This window comes from Antechinus flavipes, chromosome 4, assembly GCF_016432865.1.
Source record: "Antechinus flavipes isolate AdamAnt ecotype Samford, QLD, Australia chromosome 4, AdamAnt_v2, whole genome shotgun sequence".
In the NCBI taxonomy this organism is placed as follows: Eukaryota; Metazoa; Chordata; class Mammalia; order Dasyuromorphia; family Dasyuridae; genus Antechinus; species Antechinus flavipes.
The window spans coordinates 17,184,066-17,201,365 of record NC_067401.1 but is presented as its reverse complement, the minus strand read 5'-3'; the positions used below and the strand labels follow the sequence as shown (position 1 = coordinate 17,201,365).

The following is a 17,300-nucleotide window of genomic DNA, read 5'->3' as shown; positions in this document are numbered from 1 at the left end:
ACCCGCCCCGTCTGATTGGCCGACCCTTCCGCCTCCACCCCGCCCCGCGCAAGATGGCGGCCCTAGTGGGCCGGCGGTGTCCCTCGCTGTGGTGGCCCGCTGGGCGGAAGGCGGTCCGGGCCAGCTCCGCTGGTAGAGGCGGCTCATGGACCGGGAAGGAACAAGTAAGCGCTGGCTCCTCCCGGTACTCTCGCACGGCGTTGTACGACCTGCTGGACGTCCCGGTCACGGCTACGCAGGCGCAGATCAAGGCAGCCTACTACCGGCAGAGCTTCCTCTATCACCCTGACCGCAACTCGGGCAGCGCGGAGGCGGCGGAGCGTTTCACGCGCATCGGCCAGGCCTACATGGTGCTGAGCAGCATCGCGCTGCGTCGCCAGTACGACCGCGGCCTGCTGGGCGCCGAGCACGCGCAAGTCGTCACGCACGCGCCCCCATCGCCTCGGGCCCAGCGTCCCGCGTCTGTGCACTCCGCCTACGGCCCCCAGCGCGCACGGCCCGCCCCCGGCGGCCAGCACATGTTTGATTTCGACGCCTTCTACCGTGCGCACTACGGGGAGCAGCTGGAGCGCGAGCAGCGGCTGCGGGCGCGGCGCGAGGCCATGCGTAAAGCCCGCGAACTGCGCGAACGCTCGGGCCTGCGCTGGGATGAGAGCATGCTCCTAGGCCTGATAGTGCTGCTGGGCTTCGTGGGCTTGTCGCACCTCAAGTAGCTGGACGTGACCCGGGGCTTCAGTCCAGCCCTGCGGCCTGGAGCAGGACGTGGGGGGCGGGGTCCCCAAAGCCAAATGAACCATGTCTCAATGCATCCTCGAGCTTCTGTCTTTGTTATCAGTCACTGGCTGCAGCCTCCGGCCGGTCCGTCACCATAAGAAATGGCAGCGGCCTCTGCTGCCATCCCTGGGTCTGTGTGGCCTCGCACCAGTTGTAGATGTCTTTGCCCAGCGCCTGCACGGAAGCAGTGGCTGAATCGGAAGACCCTCTGGGGCCCTTTGTGTTTCTGAGATTTTATTGGAGCGGATGGTGCCAAGGAAGCCGTGGGTGCTTTCTCTCCTAGCCACTTTACACAATAAAAAAGTATTCTCGAGCACCGACTGTACTGCTCACTAGTTGACTATGCAGGTTTGATGCTGTGCAGGCAGTGCCCACGGCTGGAGAAATGGCACAAAATTCGGGTCCCACTAAAATGCAGAAGGGATGGGGAACAGGGGGATGGGACGGGCAAAGGATGAGCCAGGTATTAAACACCCAAAGCACCTCTTCTGTAAATGGTGGCTCAAATGTCAGGCTCCACAGTTCCCTGCAAAGGTACCTCAGACATTGTGAGATGTGGTGTTTGGGTTTAAGTGGGACACTGAAAAGGTAGGGAAATTACTGCATCAGCCCAAGCAGGTGAGTGCCGTCTGTTCAGTAATGGTGCTGGAGAAGGAAAAGAAACTCAGATAAACCAAGTTTATCAACAGGGAGGACTGAATGGCGTTTATGCCCCTGACAAATTGTGGAGTCAAAAGAAGCAAGTTTAAGGGGAATGATGAGTAGGCAGCTCTGTTTTAGACTTAACTGAGTTTGGGCATTCAGTGGGGGATGAGGGTAGCTTAAGTGATGGGTTTGGAACTTGGGAGAAAGGTCAAGAGAAAGATTTAGAAACCATCTGCTTAACCATGTGATTGAAGCCCTGCAAAATCACCAAAAGCTGGAGGTCCAGGACCACCTCTCCTGAAATTGATAAGTGTGATAGAAGGAAGAAGTATTCAGAAGGAAGTCTTCTTTGTCCCCTAGGAAAAGGAAATGGAGGCCTTTGCTGATCTTACTTAAGCCAGCCTGTTCCAGCCTGGTTTGGGGGAGAGACAGATCTCAAATGCAGCTGAGTTAAGGCAGTATCTGTTAAGAGTTAAGGAGTATCTGTCACTGAAAAGATGGAGTCGGTCCAAAATCAGCAGGGCTTCATCCAAAACAGCTGTTTGCCTGGTCAGGAGATTAGCTCCCTTGTAGTTGTATTTCAATTCCCTGTTCAAATCTGTGTCCTTGGGCCCTTTCTCGTGTGTCAGACTTCTCTGTCCCTTTAAATATCCCAGGTGTCTCAGACAAGACTGCTTCGTTTTTGGCCTTACCTTTCCTGGGTGTCTTTGAATGAGTCCTTCCTATGTCATGTGCCTGTCCCCCAGCCCAAGGACCAGGCAAATAAGCATCATCTTTTCCAGTCCTGTGGAGTGGTAGAGATTGGGGAGAACATGACAGTCACTTAAAACAGCTTGAGATTTGGAATGGCGAAGGTTAAAACTGGCATTAGAATCAGCTTCGGCAGCCAGGGTCACTCAGCTGACAGAGACAAGGTGGGACTTGAATATCTGGCACCTCTAGAAGGCATTTCTGAGTCCAGAAGGATTATCTTAATGCTTTAAACATTTCTCCAGGATAGGATCATTCCTCTAATCTCTACACTTGAAAAAATAAGGTCCATCTTGACCTAGTCTGTTTTCCCTATCCCTTGGTGCTGCCCTCCCTCATTTACCTTGGCTCTCTCAAACTGGATTCCCACCCTAAAATCAAGAGTGTGGTGTGACATCAACAGCTTCTTCTGTTAAATGCTCATTGTCACTTGTAACAGCAGCAGCTGGTGTTCATAGAACGTTCACCTTAAGGTTTATGAAGCACTTTCACTACAACCCGCTGGAGTGAGCAGCAGAAGTACAGTTGCCTTATTTTACAGCTAAAGAAATAAGAGTCAGAAGGTAAAGGGCTGGACTGGCTAAAGGAAGTCACCCAAGCAACACGTGTCAGAATCACAGTTTGTGAGCCAAAGATTTCCTGGTGTTCTTCCCAATACTCCCTGGGACTGATGGAGTGAGAGAGGAGTGCCCCTAAGAATGGGAGCACAGCACTTCTCTGCTTTTCTGTTCTGTGAAGCCCAGAGGCCTTTGCCAAAGTGCTGTAGCCATGGACTCGTTTCCCAAAGCCACCATCCAGGCGCTGTTTCTAAGTGATGTTGCCTGGGCCCTTCCTGTCCCTAGGATCCTAAGAGCAGCCTCGGCAGACTGAACATTCCCAAGAAGAGCAGGGTGTCTCCCTGCCCCTTTTAGCCTCAAATTCTACCCAATAGGAGGAAACAATTGGCTTGGGAAGAAGGCCAGAAGCTAAAAGTGCATTCCCTCACAGGGTCCTGGGCTGCTGCATAATCAGAACACAGATTTTGGAAGAGGGAAGCAGCAATCTTTGTGTTGTCATCCTAGTTAAAATTGCAGTCATTCAATAGTTCCATGAAGGCTAAAAGTGGTAGATGTACTCTGACCTCAGAGTTTCCATTCTCTCGCGTATAATACATATGTAGGGAAGCCAGTGCAGACTGGAAGCAAAAGAAATGCAGTGATGGGAGGGATGAGACAACTGGGGAGCACCTCAAGGGAAGTGATGTTTGCACAGATCAGCGAAGGGCCCTGGCTTGGAGCATGGGATGGGGCGTCACCGGGTAAAAGTGCCAAGGTGGGAGGCAGAATGTTGTGAGACCAGGCAGTTGATTCATTTGGCTGGCGGTAGTGTGTGAGGGAGCCAGATGTGCCAGACCTGGTCATAGATGCCAACGAGGAGTCTGTATTTTATACCAGAAGCAATGGGAAGACACTGAGGTTTCTTGAGTGAAGAAGTGACAGATGTGCACTAATTAGGGATGTCACTTTGGCAGCTGTTCAGATGGCAAGCGGAGTGGGGAGAGAGACTGAGTCCACAGAGACCCTTTGGGAGGCCATTGTGGTGGTGCATGGAAGAGGCGTGAGCAGAGAAGGAAGGATGGGTGGGGGCAGTGGGGAGCATGGTGGCAAGCACCCAAGGAGAGTATGTGTTCTGGGGGAGCCTGCCTCCCACCTCATCCCCTGATTAGGATCAGAGTATTTGGAGCTGGCTGAGTCAGAAGGAAGCCCGATTCCCATTTCCTTTGGAAGCTCCGCTCTGATTCACTAGGTATCTTTGGCTGAATCCTCCCACTTTGTGCCCTCAGGACTAGCCAGTCTGAGCTCATTCCCCACATTCTTTCCTGTAGTTTTAAAGATTGATGGTTCATCCCTCTAACATCCTTCCTACCGCAGATCAGATTTCAGCTCCTTGCTCTTCTTTCCATGTCACTGACCAATAATACATTTCAATTCAGTTCAATGTGTTCCAGACACTGTACTCTTCTCTCCCAATGCTCTCCTCAGTATCTCAGCTTGGCATGGAGGAGACGACCATAAACAGCCGGTGACTTCTGCCTCCCAAGTGAGAAAGGCTTCAAGTATAGCTTGAACACCAAGTTCAGAGAGAGTCATTCGTGTCGGCCAGAAGATGCCGGGGTCTTCAGTCACCTACTGACAAGGGGCATAAGCCCCAGGTTGGGTCCCAGCTGCCTTGGACAGCTCAGCCAACCTCATCCAATGGGGATAATATTGCCAACGATACTTCTTAAAGTGGCAATGAAATAAAATTCTAAACCATAAAGTGTTATATAAATGTGACCTGTCATTGAAAGTGCTGATAAACTAATATGAAAAGATTGGAGAAAGAAGGGTTGGGTGATGGAGCTTAAAGCCCGGAAAGATAGGTTCTGTTCTTCCTGTCTATTTCCCATGATATATATATTTCTTATGGAGATAGCCTTATTTCTGTATTTGTAGCCATGGTGTCTTGCATAGTTCCTGATACTTAGACACATAATAAATATCTATTAACTGAGTAGAAGCGTACAGCTGAATTGATTGGTTTTGGTGGGGAGGGCCAGCATACTCATTCTTGTTCCCCCCCATCCTCTTCACCCTCTTTGAGTGGGTACCACTGAGTAGGGTAGAACCTAGACCTGAAAAAAAAAAAAAAAAAAAAGCAGCTTCCCAAGCTGCCTCACCCCTAACCACGAGAGGTCTAACCAAGGTTTGGCCCAGGAAATTCCTTCTGATCTCGGAGAATGACAATATTCAGGAGCTCCAAAATTCCTTCTGGAGTCCAGAAAAGTGGAAGATGTCCAGAAACTTCCCGTCTGGCCTAGCCAGACCAAGCAGCCACATCCTGGCTGAATATGGGGCATTCATTGCCATCCTGACTCAGTCACAATGCCTCTTTTTTTGCCCTGCCCTGCCTGTGTGCAAGTGTGCCAACCCCAATATCTGAACTAATGCTTAATGTCACAGATCACCTAAGGACGGCATCCTCTAATGCTTTCTGGGAAGGGTCCTTGGCCAGGACCCTGAATAGCTCCAGTCTCTCCAAGTCACTTAGTTGAAGCTGCCCTGCTATCTTTTCCATCACCAACTGGGAGGGGAGCCACATCCCCTTCCCAGCTCTACTCAGACAGGACTCCCATTTCAAGGCTGTGGAATAGTTAAAATTTAGCCTCTTGTAGAAGCTGGGAACCTACTTGTGATCTTTCTTTTTCAGTGCCATTAGCACACCTCGTTTTATGCAAGAAAGGGACTCCCAAAAGGCTGATGTTAGTATTATTTTAAAGGAATAGTCCTGGGGAGGAAAATGCTTATTAAAGAAATCCATTGGTTAGAACTCAGGTAAAGCAGAGTCCTAGAAAATAACTGGCACCTTTGGGTTTGGAAAGAGTTTTCTTAAAATCTGTAAGGGGTCCAGGGAGCCTCATGGAACAAGGTCAGATCTCTAACCGGGTCTGCAGCAGGAGCCGAAGCAGGTTGATGGCTCCACCATGTGATTCTTTATGAGAAATCAGAATTAGCTGGGGTGGGCCACCTCCTAATCCTGCAAGTGCTAGCGAGCCCCTTCTGAAATGGTTTGTTCCAGTGGAAGTGGTTCGGTCTGCAATAACCAAACACTTCCTTATTATGCCTCATTATGCATGGGTACCTGCGTGTGTGTGTGTGTGTGTGTGTGTGTGTGTGTGTGTGTGTGTGTGTGTGGTGTCTGCTGGCTAGCACATCCCCAGCATTCCCTTTGTTCCCAGCTCTAGAGCCATTTTCCTAGCCCAGCTTGCCTCCTGCCTGCCAGTCACCTGCTACCCCTCCCCCTCTGCTGCCCAGTCAGGGCCACATCCTGAAGCCTTCGGTTAATGAAGTTTCTCATTAACCAGCCAACTCTAATGTTCTCTCCCTTCTTCCCTGGAGGCAAGCCTACTGGGTGGTAAGCCCCGCCCCTCCCGCCACCACCATCTCCCGAGGAAACTGCAGAGTCCCTTTAGTACAATGGGATCACTGAGGGATCTACAGAGTGCCCCCCACCATACACACACACACACACACACACACACACACACACACACACACACAGAGCCCTTCTATGATGAAGCTTTTCAAGGGCCTTCCAGTTGCCATGGCAACACTTCTCCCTAGCAGGCCCATCGGCCCCTCCCAAGGGCCCATCCCTGTGGTGAGAACATCCCGCCTCCTCCCCCAACCTGTTCCAGCCCACCAGATGGTCCTCCCAGGTCCTGGGGGAAAGGAGGCTGACTCAGGACCCTGTAGGCTCAATTACCTGCCTCCAGGCTCATGCCCCAAGTCCTGGAGGATACTTGGCTTCCTGGAGAATAACCCAGCCCCGGTCTCTTAACCCCAATGGGGTTAGATCGCTGGGCTTAGGGGTCAGAAGACCTGGGTTCAAACCCCAGCTCTAGCCCCTTTGTGCCCGAGGACCTCAAGCAATTCACTTCTTTGCAAAATAAGGGTTATTAACTCTTTTGTGCCATCGGCCCCCTTGTCTGCCTGGTGAAGTGCCCTACCCCTTCTCAGAAATGCATAAAATCCAGAGCATTAGAAAGAAGCCAATTTCGTCAAAATAAAGTAATCCAAAAATGTTTCTAATGCTCCCAGTTGGGCATGTGGTCATGCTCATGCTCCCTATTGCTGGGGAAGCGAGGTTCCGAGCTGTAAGGAGCTATGTTGATTTGGGGACCTACTCCAAGTTTGGCCCTTGGGAATGGGGTCTAAGATGGTCTGAGGAAGGCTCGGGTCAAAGGTCGGGTGCTGAGGAGAGCTGGACCCTGCCTAGAAGACCCTGTCTCAAAAAAAGGGGGGGAAGCGATCCTCATATTCAGTTGTATGGGCTAGCCTGAGGTCTGGACCAGGTCTCCAGGCTGGGTCTCCAGGCGGGGTCTCCCCGCCTGCCTCAGGCTTTGATGCTGATTGGAGGAAGGGCCATACCAGTAAGGTATCCCGTGAAGAGAGTGATCCTGGATTGGGAATTCAAGCCCCAGCTCTGTCCCTTACACCTGTGTGACCCTGGAAAGCCCCCTCACTTCTGTCAGCCTCAGTTTCCTCATCTGTAAATTAAAGGGATTGGACTAAATGGTCTCTTGGACCTCTTCCTGCTCTAAAGCTTCAGATTCTATGCCATGTCTCCCCATGGGGGAAAGGCCCCGTCTGCGGGCCGACCTCCACACTCCCAGCAGAGGATAGTCCGAGTGGCCAGAGATCCGGCCTGGAACAGATGGAGGGGCAGCGGCCCCCAGGGAACAAGGCGATGAGGTCCGAGGGGCCCCGGGGCCGGCTGGCACACACCCCCTCTCTGTTGTGTTTCCAACTGGGCAAGCAGTGCACACAAAAAAAGACTTTATTGCCTGGTGGGCTTCATGGCAGAGGTAGGACTCTGGAGGGCGGGCGGGCGGGCGGGCGGGAGTTGGCGAGGCACAGAGGAAGGGGAAGGACAGTGCAAGCAGAGAAGGTGGGAATGAGCTGAGCATGCAGTGTTCAGTAGGCCGGTCTCATCATCATCTTCACCATCACATTTATTGAGGGGCCTGGTGGGCAGGGCACTAGACAGAACACACAAAGACAAGGACCCTGCCCTCTGGGAGGTCCCATTCTAAAGAGACAAGACAGAAAAGGACAGAGTGTTCTCGTTGCCGGGCATTCTGGTTCGCCCGCTCTTGTTGCTGGACAGAAGCGCCCCCTCCCCCCCGATGCCACAGTGCCCTCACCCCTTCATGCCGGGGGTGCCCAGGGCTTGGAGCGTATGGATGGGTTGATGGGGGGAGGGGGACGGTGTGTGGTCCCAAGGGCTACCTGGCCATCCTGGGTGAAGGCCCTCCCGGTAGCCACAAGAATGGAACCAGGGGTTGGAGGAGAGGAAGAGACCAGGTAGAAATCTGAGGACATCTCCAGCTGCCTTGGCGTCATGCCCGGCGAGAGGCCCCTTCCCAGGTTACTGGTGGATCATGGAAAATGCCCCCACCCCCACCCTGCAAGCCTAGATGTGGGAATGCTCCCTTCTTGGGGCATAGGAAAAAGCAAGCTCTGGCCAGCCCGGAAACCCTCCCCCCACCCCAGCCAGGGAGAGAGAAATAGCAGTTCCCTCAAAGCTGGGGGGCCAAATCCCCTGCCCCCCCCAGTTCTACCCACTGTCTCATCTTCCTGGAGCCCCTTTTCCTGGGCTCTGCCTCCAGGGGCAGGGACCTTGCTGGAGTCCTGGGGGAAGGGGAGCCTGCCCCTCCAACACCTCACTCCTCAAGGATGGTGGTGGTAGGAGCCTGGTGTCAAGTCTGTCTGGGGGCCCTCCTAGCGGGGGCCACATCCTAAGCCCTACCGATGGGGGGGTTCGGACTGCGGGGGCCGGGGGCTCAGCAAGGAGGCCTGGCCGAGCAGGCGCAGGGGGGAACCCTGGCCTGGCGGGAGGACAGGGCGGGAGTCCAGAGGCGGGAGGTTTCGGGGGGCTGCGGGCAGGCCCCGGGCAACCCCTGAGGGCAGCAGAGCTGCTGTGGCAGGGGCCAAGGCATAGCGCAGCTGGAAGAGTTTGGTGGGTGCTGCGGCAGGAGGGGGCGAGGGGGGAGGGGGAGGGGTGGGGGGCTGGGGCCGCCCCTGCTTCAGCAGCAGTTCCTGAAGCTTCTCAGCCTGGGTCCGGCGAAGATGGGCCAGGGCCCGGCCCCTCTGGAAGGCCGGCAGGAAGGCCTCTAGACTCTGCTCTCCGAGTAGCAGCTGTTCCATCTGCTCCTGGGGCACAAGGGAACAAGAGAAGAGCTTTGTGGGAGAGAGGAAGGAGGATGAAGAATCAAGAGACAAAAATCGAGATTGGGGACCTCAGCCCCTCAACGCAGGGCCCATCTCGTACCCTCCACCACTGTGTCCCCTCAACACTCAGAAGAGCCTGGCTACCTGGGAGGGAGAGCACGGGGCTGGAAGGCAGTCACAATACCAGGGTACCAACCCTAGCTTCTGCCACTGTCCCCCACTGAGGGGCCTCTGCAGCTTGGACAAGGGGGTCTTTGGGATCCCATGAGGAGTTAGGGCATAAACAGCTAAAGATTAGCTCAAAGGGGCCCCCTGTAAATGTAGCCACTAACAGATTGGAGAGAGATCTGCGGTGGTCAAGGAAGGCTCCTCGGAGGAGGAAAGCTATGAGAAGGGCTTGGAAGCATTTGGATAAAAAGAAGAGGAAGGGAAGAGACCCAGAGATGGCAGTGGAGAACAGAGCCGCCCCAACAGCCAGGTTGTTGGCAGAATGAGCAGTCATATCTGCGGGGACAGGGAGAGAGCTCTAGAATAACTGGAGCAGTCAAGCAAAGTCTCCCTCCCCTTCTCCTCTCCCCTAAGTCCCATCAAAACAGCCCCCTAAAAGGCTAAACAAATTATGGCGCATGAACAAAAGCAAGAGCGGCACCTAAGAAATAAAGTATCTCAGAGAAGCATGGGAAGATTTTTCAAAAGGGATTCAGAGTGAAGTAAATAGAATCAATAAAAGAATATTATAGCTATAATACAATGACTGTAACGACCTAAGCCAAAAGTCCAGAAAAATTGTGTAATTATAAGGAGCAAGTTTTGCCTGAAAAAGTGTTTAAAAAAATATATCTCCCTCCTTCCTTGTAGGAGTGGACTATGGGGATGGAATACAACCTTCACTGTCAAACATCACCATTTGTTTTAATTTTGATAAACTTCTTTCCCCTCCTCATGTTTTAATCTTCAGTACAAGGACTGGATTGGCTAACAGGGAAGGAAAGGGGAGATAATTTGGAAATGGATGTGATGTGAAAATGAAAAACAGTAGTAAAAAGAAGAGAAATTTTATAATAATCACAAGAAAAAGAAAAGCAATCCCTCTCCATCCTCACCTCAGCCTCCTGCTCGGCTTCCTCCAGTTCTGCCCGGAGCCCGTTCAGGGCACACTGGGGGTTCCAGCGTTGCACATTCACCTCTGGGGACCACAGGAACAAAATAAAACTAGCCTCACTTCCTTCTCCTGGATGGAACCAAGGCCCCCTAAGCCCAGGAATTTATCTTCCTGGAGTCACTTCACCCTTCCTAGTGGGAAACCAGGGTGGCTCAAAGTACACTGACCTCTGGGATTGAAGTGATCCAAATTTAAATCCTCAGACACTTACTAGCTATGTGACACTGGGCAAATCCTTTCACCTCAGTTTGCCTCAGTTTCCTCATCTGTAAAATGGGGATAATAATGACACCTATCTTCCTGAGTTGTAAAAATCAGATGAGACAATGATTGTTTAGCACGCTGCCTAGCACATAGTAAATGATATATAAATGTTAGTTATTATTTAGTGTTTCTTTGCCTTTGCAAACCCTTCTAATAAGTATCAGAAGGCAAACACCTAGTCCCTAAGTTAGGGATAAGGATGGGGACTGGGAGTATGATTTGACTGGTATAAGATCCCCCAGAAAAAGAAACTCCCTTCACCAGTGCAGGTAGCAACTTTTTTTGCACCTCAGAGAACTTCCCAGGGACACCGAAAGGTGAGGTAACTTACCAAGGGAGAATCATGGAGCCAGGATAGGTCAGAGTTAAGACTTGGATGCAGTTTTTCCTGCTTACAAGGCCCATACAGTACCACCCCATTTCTTGTAAAGTAAAGAATAAGGGGAGGGCTGTTGTTCTGTGGCATGACTTGGGGATTTTGAGGGTGTCGAAGAGCCAGGGCTGAGAATCTGAGTGACTTCATTCCCAAAGCCCTTCCCTTTAGGGGTTGCCCTCCCTCATCCTCCTGATCACCTACTCGGCCTCAGGCCAGAATGAAGGGGGGCAGAGTGCCAGTGGCCCAGGGTCAACCCAAAGCCAAAAAGGTATCTCTAGGCACCTTGCCTCTTCCCACCGGAAATGCAGGATCCCCCATAAAGCCCTTCCCTTTCCTCTGGGACTCAAAACTCTGGACTCACCTTCATCTGCCTCCCTTCAATATTTATCTTTACCCACCCCCATATTCTGCCCGACCTCTCAGGGCCTTGTTCCAACCTTTCTAAAATGACACTGAGCGAATCCCTCCTTCGCTCACGGGGGGCCAGTGTGTTACCAGACCAAGCTCCCGCCTTCACGGTCAGGTCCATCGATAACTTTAATGAGGCAGGAGGGGATGCTTCTGAGAGCAAACCGTGGGGATCTTTGCAGAAGAGCAGCTTGGGAAGGCTCCTTGCACTTACCCAGCCTCTGCTGTTTGTCCCAACAGCTCTCCACCAGCTCCCGGAGCTCTTGGTACTTAATGGCCAAAGCAGCTTTGCCCATCTCCAGCCGAGGCCGAAGGGCCAGGTTCTCCTTGGCCAAGGTGTAGTTAGAGGCCAAACAAGCCTCCCGCTCCAGCTGCAGGCCCTGGAACTAGAGAGAAAGAAGTGGTCTGTCCAGCCATCCATCCATCTGTCCAGCCAGCCATTGATCTGCCCATACATATATACATACATTCATAATCGTCCATCTGCTTATTTATCTGTCTATCCAGCCATCTGTTCAACTATCCATTCATCTATCCCTCCACCCATCCAGCCCCTTTTTTTATTAAGTACCCCTCTCCTGTATGCCCAGACCCGTATCCCAACATACTTCAGAGAAGGGAGGAGAAGCCACAGTCCCTGCCCTGATGAGGCTTTCCTTGCCTGGACAAACCCAAGCACCTGTACTCCCAGGTGTCAGCGGACAAATGACATCCTCACTGCTTTGGCCACTATGCAATCAATCAGTCAAAAAACATTTCTTCGCTTTCACTCTGTGCCAGACACCAGGCTGAGCACCAGAGACCCCCAAATGTGGCACAGGGAAAAGAGCACTGGGTTTGAAGCCGGAGTATTTTGGAAGTTTCTTTCTATTATAAATCTAGGAGTCTAAGACACAGTTTAAAGTACAATGTAGTGAGGGGGGGGGGGGAAAAACCAAAAACAAAAAACAAAACAAAACAAAAAGATACAATGTAGTGGGCAAGGCACCTAACTTGGAGTCAGGAAGATGGGTTCAAATCCCACCACATTTATGTATTCTGTGACCCTGCTCTCAACTTCTCTTTCCCCCCCAAAATGGGGAGAATTACAGCCAAAATTTAGGGAACTGCACCCCCAAAATGGGAGAATTGTACTCCAAAGGGGGAGAATTATACCTAAAATATGGGGAATGGTACCCTCCAAATGGAGAATTGTACCCCAAGTGGGGAGAAATGTGGGAAACAGTATACTAAATGGGGTAAATTATACCCAAATTTGGGGGGAATTACCTCCAAATGGGGAGAATTACACAGGGTTAAGATGTGGGTGACACAGGATGATTGTAAGAGGGCTTTGTAAGCCTTAAAGCACAATATAAACCTAAGCTGTGTCTTTCATTTGCTATGGGACTTCACACAAGACACTTTACTTCTCCAGACCCTAGCTTCCTCCTCTATTTAAAAAAAAAAGGGGGAGAGGGGGCTGAACTAAATGACCTCTGAGGTCAGAAATTAGCCAATTCCATACTCCCAGAATTCATCTTGTTTTACATGTGCACCCACTCTAGTTGGGAGAAAGGAACACTCTTTCTAGAAGTGCCAGCCCTGACAGATGTCTAAGAGGGGGATGGGCAGACGGTGGGGAAGGTCCTTTAGAGCCCCAGCCCCCAACAGGCACATCTCCCAACACAGTCTGCCTCCAGTTAGAGTCTTGTCACTAAGTCACAGGCAGGACAGCAATCAGCACCAAGGAGCAGTCAAGCTGAGACAGATCTCAGAGATGGAACCCAGTGTTCTCCACTCATAGAAGACTAGAAAAAGGTCATGTGGTTAGCAGAGTTTGATTCCTTAAGCACTATAAGCAGGACACTGCGTTTTCTAAGGCTTTTCAAAATACCTGATCTGGAAGGTTCAACCCCAAAGCAATGAGAACCTAAACAACAAAGCAAATACATGGGAAGGGAAAACTGATAAAGGGTGTCCAACTGGATGCTGGGAAACTGCCTGGGCAGGAGTCAAAGGTCAGAGGGAGCAATGCCCAACTTTCCATAGGACCTCTGACATACATGTCCTTCCCTTTATCCATGGGACAATGGAGGAGCTTTGAGAGATTTTACAGTTTGCTAGGGAGAGTGAGTCCTAGTTCAGTGGGCCTCTGAATTAAAACTTGCACCACAGAATTGTTTGTTTGGGGATTTTGTTTGTTTTATTGGTGCCTTCTGTACTCTTACTGGAGTCATTTCCAGATATACCCTTTCCCAACTCTGCTCCCGAGGTGATCTTTTCCTTGTAACAAAAATAAAATAAAAATCACTAGGCAGAAACTACAGGGTACCACATTACACACCCAGAGACCCCCACCTCTGCTTCTGTCATTACAATTGCAAGGGGCCTAGGAAAAATTCTAGTCAAGCTCCTTCATCTTGCAGATGAAGAAGCACCAGCCACAGATAAAGTCACTTGCCCAAAAGACTGGAATTGAACAGAAATCTTTTGACTCCCAATCCCAGAGCAGGAGGGGATGTCTCTGATCACAGAGATTTTTTGGACCAGGAGGGTTGAAGATACCAGCTTGGTTTTATTTATGCTGAAGGACACTCCTCTCTATCTTCTATAAAATTTCATCCACTCAGAGCTGAAGTATCTGTACATTCACTCAGGGCCCACATTCACCCACCTTTTGCTGTCCCTATATATGAGGGGGCAACATGATATCATAAAAAAAAAAGGTCAGAGGACCTGGGTTCAAATCTCACTTCCTGCATGATATTGAGCAAATCTCTTCTTACCTTCCTTTAACCTCAGTTTCCTCATTTGTCAAATAAAGGGTTTGGACTCTAAAGTCCCTTCTAGAATGCACATATACCTCTTTTCTCTCAACCCCTAATAACAAACACTTGCTTCCCTGAGGTTTACAATGATTTTTCTCCTAGCAACCCTGTGATACAAGGAGCCCAAGTATTATTATTTCCCTGTTACAGGTGAAGAAATCGAAAGTTTAAATGACTGGCCCATGACTACATTGTTAGTAAGTATCGAGCCTTGATACAATGTATCTCTTTTGTACTTTCTCTCCTGTAATATACATACCCCTCTCAAGAGCCCAAGTATTATTACAGGTGAGGAAATCGAATGTTTAAGTGACTGGCCCATGACTATATTGTTAGTAAGTATCAAGCCTTGATACAATGTATCTCTTCTGTGCTTTCTCTCCTGTAATATACATACCCTCTCCCTCTGTTCTCAAATGCCTTTCTGTAGCCTATTAGGATATAATGCTTTAATTCTATGCCTTTTCCTTCTATTCCCCATACATAGCCTTCTCTTTTAGTCCATAAAAATGCACACCCCCTTCCCCTCTATGCCCTGTAGAATACATCAGCCCTGAACATTACCCTAAAAAACATGTGAGGTAATGTATGTATTCCTTCTGTTCCCCACAGACCATATAACCCCTCTTCTATCCTCTTTAGAATAAACATGCATGCATTTCTCCAGCTTTCCCCCTAAAGGTCTGTCTCCTACAGAAGAGATATCCTCTCATATCATTGTCTTTTATAGGCTATATAGCCTCCCCTTCTATCCCAACAGAATGCACCCATCCTCTCCTTCTAACTTCTATAGACAACTTATATCTTCTCCCTTAGGATGCAAAACAATCCTGCCCTTTACCCTCTGTAAAATGCACACAGCCCTCCCTCCCCTCCTGCCTTCTATTCCTTCTACACATCATCCTTCTGTCTCTGGTCACATACCTTCCCTTCTGGCCCCTATGGACTATATATTCTCTCTGAACCATGGAAAGATATAAGCCTTGGGTCCCTCAGAGAAAGCACACCCCTCTTCCTCTCGGAGCTCCCTCAATACACTTTCCCCCCAGTCCTGCAAGGATGCGCCCTCCCTTTGCCCCCTGCAGAATGCACACCCACCCCTCTCTTATTCCTTACAGATTGGACCCTCTCCTCCTCCAGCCTCCTATAGAACACACACCTTCCCTTCTGTCCTCTATAAGACAGATTCTCCCTGCCTGTCCCCTTCAGAATGCACACCCACCTACCCACCCCTCCCCTTTTGTCCCCCGTGAATGTACACACCGCCTCCTCCTTGGGCCCCTATAGAAAACACACACACACACACACACACACACACACACACACACACGCCCCTTCCCCTCTGTCCTCTATAGGGCAAGCCCACCCCTCCGTGCGCTGCCGTATAGAGCCCCCGGCCCCTCCCCCTCTGTCACCTACAGAATGCCCCCACCCGCCCCTCCCGTCTGGTCCCCACAGACTCCTGGGGCCTTCCCGGTCGGCCCCCTCCCGCCCCCCGCCGAGTGCCCAGCAGCCCCTCCCCCGAGCCCGGGGAGAATGGATGCACACCTGTCCTCTCCCCCACGGCCTGGGAGCCCCGACTAGGCGCGACCACACCGCCCGCCGCCCCCCGGGGGTCCCCCCAGACACAGCGCCTCCGTCCTCGGCGCCCCCTCCCCCAGTCCCGAGCTCCGGCCTGGTCCCGGCCCCCCAGCCCCAAGCCCCGGGGGGACCCCCCAGCAGGGGCAGGTCCCAGGGCGCCTCCCTCCCCGCCCCGGGCCCAGAGGCGGAGCAGGGCGGGGCGGGGCGGGGCCGGCCGCGTCTACACGGCCCGCCCCGTCTACACCGCTCCTACCTACCTTCCTGCTGAGCCTCACAATCCGGTCCAGCTTGGGCTCGTCCTGCAGCAGGTCGCGGAGTTGGCCCGTGCTGAGGATCCCGAAGCGGCCCCCGGGGCTCCCGGGGTCCGGCCCCGCGCGCACCGCCCGGGCCCGGTACATGCCGCCGCCACCGCCGCCGCCGCCCCCAGGCCCGGCCCCGGCTTCGGCTCCGGCTCCGGGATCGGCCGCGGGATCGGCCGCAGCCCAGGCTGGCCGCCAGAGGGCGCTGCCGCCGCTCTTAAAGGAGCCGCCGCCCCGGCCGCCCCGACCCCGGGGGCCTAGAAGCCCCCACTCCACGGCCCGAATCGCGGAGGCCCAGTGGTCCCCGGCAAGCGTCGCCTCTGCCAGGCGAGCGGCATCCAACCCTGATCCCGCTTCACAACTTCCTGCCTTCGTCAACCAAATCCCTGGCCTGAAGACTGAAAGGGAAACTGAGGAAGGAGCTCTTAGTCTGGTCAGCTGGGATAGACCCAGTTCTGGTCTGTTAGGGGAGGCACTGCCCTGGCCCTGAGGAAACCTCCGGCTAGTAGCTGAGACCCGACCCTGCACTCGGAGAGTCCCTGAACTGAGTGGCAGATTTTCGCCCCAGGATGGTCTGAGCTTCTGGACACGCCCCTCTGCCTGAAGGGCAGGAATGGAGCTGGGGGATGGGAGGGGGAGGGGGAGACAAGGAAGAGAGTGGGGAGAGATCCGGCCCAGCGCCTTTCCCTGGGGAGCCCCTGCTCCTGCTCTGATGGCCGAAAAGCCTGCCTCCCAGAAGCCTTTGATCAAGGGAACTTGAGTCAGTCCCAGTTAGTCAATAAGCATTTATCGAGCACCTCCTGTATGCCAGACACTGTGCTAAGCGCTCTGCTCCAAGAACTCTGCGCTCAGAGACAGTGGGGGAGGGGAGAAAAGGAAAGCTCTTGTCCCTTGGGAGCCCAATCTGCCGAGGAGAGAGAGCAGACTCTTGAGCCCAGGTAGGGGAATGTCCTGAAAGAAATACGAACTACCAAAATACCAAGTCAGAAACCAGGAAGGAAACAGGTACTTATTGACCACCTATTGTGTACCAGGCATTTTACAAATGTTTTATTTGATCTTCACGATTTTCCAGTTGAGGAAACTGAAACAAAGAGATGAAGTGACTTGCCCAGAATCACAATGTCTGTGGTGTGATTTGAACTTAGATCTCCCTGACTCCAGGCCTAGCACTTTATCCACTGGGCTACCCAGCTGCCTAAAAGATAAATCAAAGCAGAGACACCCCCTAAAAAACCTCCAAGGTAACGCTCCCCTTTCAGGAAGCCAGTAGGAAGAGGATTGTTTAGGAGAAGGAAGGCTCTGCTACTTCGCCCCTGTGTTCCTTCCTTGGCTTATTTTGGGTTAGTACCCACTCTTAGTCTCACTCTCACCCCTAAATTTGGAAGTAATGGAAACACGTCCCCATCCCCAAAGGGCTGCCCTTCCAGCCATCGTTCATCTCTATGGCTGGCCAGTCTCTGCCTGTGTCTGTCATCT

At 52.0% G+C, this 17,300-nt stretch overlaps 2 protein-coding genes across 2 annotated transcripts; one reads left to right on the top strand and one right to left on the bottom strand.

Annotated features, from left to right (window-relative positions):
- Positions 1-53: 53 nt before the first annotated feature.
- DNAJC30 (DnaJ heat shock protein family (Hsp40) member C30) lies at positions 54-4,701 on the top strand. Its single transcript, XM_051991920.1, has one exon. It carries the CDS (start codon positions 54-56, stop codon positions 711-713), a length of 660 nt encoding a protein of 219 aa, XP_051847880.1. The 3' UTR covers positions 714-4,701.
- Positions 4,702-7,509: 2,808 nt separating this feature from the next.
- On the bottom strand, positions 7,510-15,937 carry VPS37D (VPS37D subunit of ESCRT-I). The gene is made up of 4 exons (XM_051991916.1): positions 15,780-15,937; positions 11,346-11,517; positions 10,025-10,107; positions 7,510-8,903 (listed from the first exon to the last, which is right to left on the bottom strand). The coding sequence occupies exons 1-4, from the start codon at positions 15,918-15,920 to the stop codon at positions 8,496-8,498; spliced, it is 804 nt and encodes a 267-aa protein (XP_051847876.1). The 5' UTR covers positions 15,921-15,937; the 3' UTR covers positions 7,510-8,495.
- Positions 15,938-17,300: the final 1,363 nt, after the last annotated feature.

Excerpts from the sequence above, each read along its gene's own strand:
- VPS37D (XM_051991916.1), bottom strand. The coding sequence starts at position 15,920 with ATGTACCGGGCCCGGGCGGTGCGCGCGGGGCCGGACCCCGGGAGCCCC. Across the intron at positions 10,108-11,345 it reads GGACAAACAGCAGAGGCTGG|AGGTGAATGTGCAACGCTGG; the intron begins GTAAGTGCAAGG and ends TGTGGTCCCCAG. Across the intron at positions 8,904-10,024 it reads AAGCCGAGCAGGAGGCTGAG|GAGCAGATGGAACAGCTGCT; the intron begins GTGAGGATGGAG and ends CTTGTGCCCCAG.
- DNAJC30 (XM_051991920.1), top strand. The coding sequence starts at position 54 with ATGGCGGCCCTAGTGGGCCGGCGGTGTCCCTCGCTGTGGTGGCCCGCT.